This window comes from Oncorhynchus keta, unplaced genomic scaffold, assembly GCF_023373465.1.
Source record: "Oncorhynchus keta strain PuntledgeMale-10-30-2019 unplaced genomic scaffold, Oket_V2 Un_scaffold_13882_pilon_pilon, whole genome shotgun sequence".
In the NCBI taxonomy this organism is placed as follows: domain Eukaryota; kingdom Metazoa; phylum Chordata; class Actinopteri; order Salmoniformes; family Salmonidae; genus Oncorhynchus; species Oncorhynchus keta.
The window spans coordinates 139,579-143,551 of NW_026290778.1; the positions used below are offsets into that span (position 1 = coordinate 139,579).

Sequence of the window (3,973 nt, forward strand, 5' to 3'; positions counted from 1 at the left end):
TGCAGAGGGACAGGTGAGGTACACACACACAGGGGGTGGAGGGGAATGCAGAGTCAGAGCCGTGGTTCCTGTATAAAAGACCCCTGCTGTGTGCCTCACTCAATCACGCTGAAAACATGAACTGTCTGCTGATCCTCTCCTGCCTTGCCTTCGCCGGCGCAGCCTACGGTGAGAAAATGTCCATGTTTATGTGTCTGCCTTGTAGGATTCCTTAGGTTGGCTTTTTAGTCGTTTGGGTTTTTATTGTTATTCTTGTAGTTTTTTAAATTCTCATATGTTTGTTGTGTAGTAAAAATTTCAGTTTTAATTTTAATTGTTTTTATTTGTGTCTTCCTGTGAAGCACATTGTGTTGCATTCCCATGTCTGAAATGTGCTGTAGAAATAAAACTTCATTTGATTTATTTATCAGGTAAAATAAGTATTTGATAGTAGTTGACAGCTCTGGTCAATAACATTTCAAGTGGTACTACAATAGGCAGCATTGTATTTATATTCTGTATAGATGTAATTCAGAAACTGTCACTGTTAGAATCTCTGTTAGAGCAGCCAAACTTGACCCCTGACCCATAATCTCTGTCTTTAGGCTGTGGTAAACCCGCCATCCAGCCTGTGGTGTCTGGTTACGCCCGCATCGTCAACGGTGAGGAGGCTGTGCCCGGCTCCTGGCCCTGGCAGGTGTCCCTCCAGGACTACACTGGATTCCACTTCTGCGGCGGCTCTCTGATCAACGAGAACTGGGTTGTGACTGCTGCTCACTGCAGCGTGAAGTGAGTGCTGGCTGCTGAGCCTATAACCTTCATAAGTGTAGCAACATGCTAACTAGCTAAAAACTAGCTATTGCTAACTAGCTAAAAGCTGGCTAATGCAAAAACTAAGAGCGTCTGCTAAAACTTAAATGTAAATGTAAATGTAGATATAAACGAGATAATGCTAATGCTAATTAGCTCAAAGCTGGCTAGCATATCGCTAAAGTAGCTAAATAATGTTTATTTTGTGAAACTATTTCAGGACCTCTCACCGTGTGATCCTGGGAGAGCACGATCGCTCCTCCAATGCTGAGAACATCCAGACCATCAAGGTTGGCCAGGTAAACAACCACATACACACACAACTATTACTACAATTTGAACATCTAATACTTTTATTTTGAAGTAAAGATAAAGATCAGTAAAAGTTCCACCTTTCCATCCCCACTGTCCCCTATATATCCCTACTGTCCCCTATATATCCCCACTGTCCCCTATATATCCCTACTGTCCCCTATATATCCCTACTGTCCCCTATATATCCCCATTGTCCCCTATATATCCCCACTGTCCCCTATATATCCCCACTGTCCCCTATATATCCCTACTGTCCCCTATATATCCCTACTGTCCCCTATATATCCCTACTGTCCCCTATATATCCCCACTGTCCCCTATATATCCCCACTGTCCCCTATATATCCCCACTGTCCCCTATATATCCCTACTGTCCCCTATATATCCCCACTGTCCCCTATATATCCCCACTGTCCCCTATATATCCCTACTGTCCCCTATATATCCCTACTGTCCCCTATATATCCCTACTGTCCCCTATATATCCCCATTGTCCCCTATATATCCCCACTGTGCCCTATATTACTACAATTTGAACATCTAAGACTTTTATTTTGAAGTAAAGATAAAGACCAGTAAAAGTTCCACCTTTTGAAGTCACACATCAACTCAAACGATAATGATCTGCTCAGCGGATTAACATCCAATCTAAATCTCAAACGTTGTCGCCTTGTGTCCTGACTAGGTCTTCAAGCACCCCCGTTACAACGGCTTCACCATCAACAACGACATCACCCTGATCAAGCTGGCCACGCCCGCCCTCTTGGGAACCCGTGTGTCCCCCGTGTGCGTTGCTGAGACCAACGATGACTTCCCCGGTGGCATGACGTGTGTGACCTCCGGCTGGGGTCTGACCCGCTACAACGGTAATCAATAATCACTGCAGCTTTTCTAGGTCTCATTGTAAAGTCAGACAAACCTTGGTTAGTTTTTTTTGACTAGCGGTATTTTTGGTATAGTTGGAAGTTTCCATTTCAGTTGGCTCAATCTATTTCAAAAATGCCGTTTCGGTTGGCTCAATCTGTTTCAAAAATGACGTTTCAGTTGGCTCAATCTGTTTCAAAAATGACGTTTCAGTTGGCTGAATCTGTTTCAAAAATGACGTTTCAGTTGGCTCAATCTGTTTCAAAAATGACGTTTCGGTTGGCTCAATCTATTTCAAAAATTAAGTTTCGGTTGGCTCAATCTATTTAAAAAAATGACGTTTCAGTTGGGTTTCAGTGTAGTCTTGAGTTGCTAGGAGTCTAATAATTTGAGAAAGATGGTGATTGGCTGACCGGTTTCTAAGAGTTACCTGACCCTTGATGTTCTCTGGTTCCAGCTGCTGACACCCCTGCCCTGCTGCAGCAGGCCGCTCTTCCCCTGCTGACCAAGGCTCAGTGCCAGAAGTTCTGGGGCTCCAAGATCACCGACCTCATGATCTGTGCTGGAGCCGATGGTGCCTCTTCCTGCATGGTGAGTAACACAAACCACAGGGTTGGAACATTCCGGTAAACTTTCAAAAACATTGCCAGGGTTTTCAAACTTCCTAGTTGGAAGAATCCCATATTTTTGCAAGCCTACACAAACCCTTCCTGACGCACTTACAGCCCATGACACTGACTAATGGGGCGGCAGGGTAGCCTAGTGGTTAGAGTGGAGGGGCGGCAGGGTAGACTAGTGGTTAGAGTGGAGGGGTGGCAGGGTAGACTAGTGGTTAGAGTGGAGGGGTGGCAGGGTAGACTAGTGGTTGGGGTGGAGGGGCGGCAGGGTAGCCTAGTGGTTAGAGTGGAGGGCGGCAGTGGAGTGGTTAGGGCCTAGTGGTAGAGTGGAGGGGTGGCAGGGTAGACTAGTGGTTAGAGTGGAGGGGTGGCAGGGTAGACTAGTGGTTAGAGTGGAGGGGCGGCAGGGTAGCCTAGTGGTTAGAGCGTTGGACTAGTAGCCGGAAGGTTGCAAGTTCAAACCCCCGAGCTGACAAGGTACAAATCTGTCGTTCTGCCCCTGAACAGGCAGTTAACCCACTGTTCCTAGGCTGCCATTGAAAATAAGAACTTGTTCTTAATTGACTTGCCAAGTTAAATAAAGGTAAAAAAAAAAAAAAAAATGGCAGAGTTCAATCTGAACTTTTACAGTATTTACACTGGCTTAAATAGTCATTGCATCAATAAAATATTGGTGTTTCCTTAGTTTCGTTCTTAACTTTTTGGAAACAGCCGAGCACAAACTCTGAACATAAAAAATAAATCCCTAGAGAGAGACTCTTTACTCTTTCTGTTCTCCTTTTTGTGTTCCTGCAGGGTGACTCTGGTGGCCCCCTGGTCTGTGAGAAGGCTGGTGCCTGGACCCTGGTTGGTATTGTGTCCTGGGGCAGTGGAACCTGCACCACCACTATGCCCGGAGTGTACGCCCGCGTCACCGAGCTCCGCTCCTACATCGACCAGACCATCGCCTCCAACTAAGTTTTCAACTTCATCTCCATTAAAAAAAATAAAAGTAGTTTCTAGTAACATGTTTGTTCCTTGGTGTTTCTTGAAACGTGGGTTTTGATAGTTAATGCAGCGATCAGCAGTTAACAGAATAGCAAAGCGTTCTCTCCGCCACTGATCTGGTAAAAAGCGGGGGGATGGTGCTTGAGAAATGTAACCACTCTCAAATACAAAGATACATCTCTGGATGCAAGGACTGACCATCCATGATATCAACATTAACCAGTTCCAAAAACCTCCAGTGATTTTGCATAGCCACAGAATTACTCATCATAAATGTAGATAAGTCGCTCTGGATAAGAGCGTCTGCTAAATGACTTAAATGTAATGTAAATGTAGATGATAATACAAGTTATACACATGGAATTATAGATATACCTCTCCTTAATGCAACCGCTGTGTCA

At 44.9% G+C, this 3,973-nt stretch overlaps 1 protein-coding gene across 1 annotated transcript; it reads left to right on the plus strand.

The window, feature by feature from the left end:
• LOC118381150 (chymotrypsin A-like) lies at positions 1-3,590 on the plus strand. The gene is made up of 6 exons (XM_035768113.2): positions 1-168; positions 585-768; positions 1,010-1,088; positions 1,790-1,970; positions 2,426-2,559; positions 3,381-3,590. The coding sequence occupies exons 1-6, from the start codon at positions 117-119 to the stop codon at positions 3,540-3,542; spliced, it is 792 nt and encodes a 263-aa protein (XP_035624006.2). The 5' UTR covers positions 1-116; the 3' UTR covers positions 3,543-3,590.
• Positions 3,591-3,973: the final 383 nt, after the last annotated feature.

Bases quoted from the DNA above. Each gene is read 5' to 3' on its own strand.
- LOC118381150 (XM_035768113.2), top strand. From the start codon at position 117: ATGAACTGTCTGCTGATCCTCTCCTGCCTTGCCTTCGCCGGCGCAGCC. The intron at 169-584 runs GTGAGAAAATGT...CTCTGTCTTTAG, and splicing joins CTTCGCCGGCGCAGCCTACG to GCTGTGGTAAACCCGCCATC. The intron at 1,971-2,425 runs GTAATCAATAAT...CTCTGGTTCCAG, and splicing joins GGGTCTGACCCGCTACAACG to CTGCTGACACCCCTGCCCTG.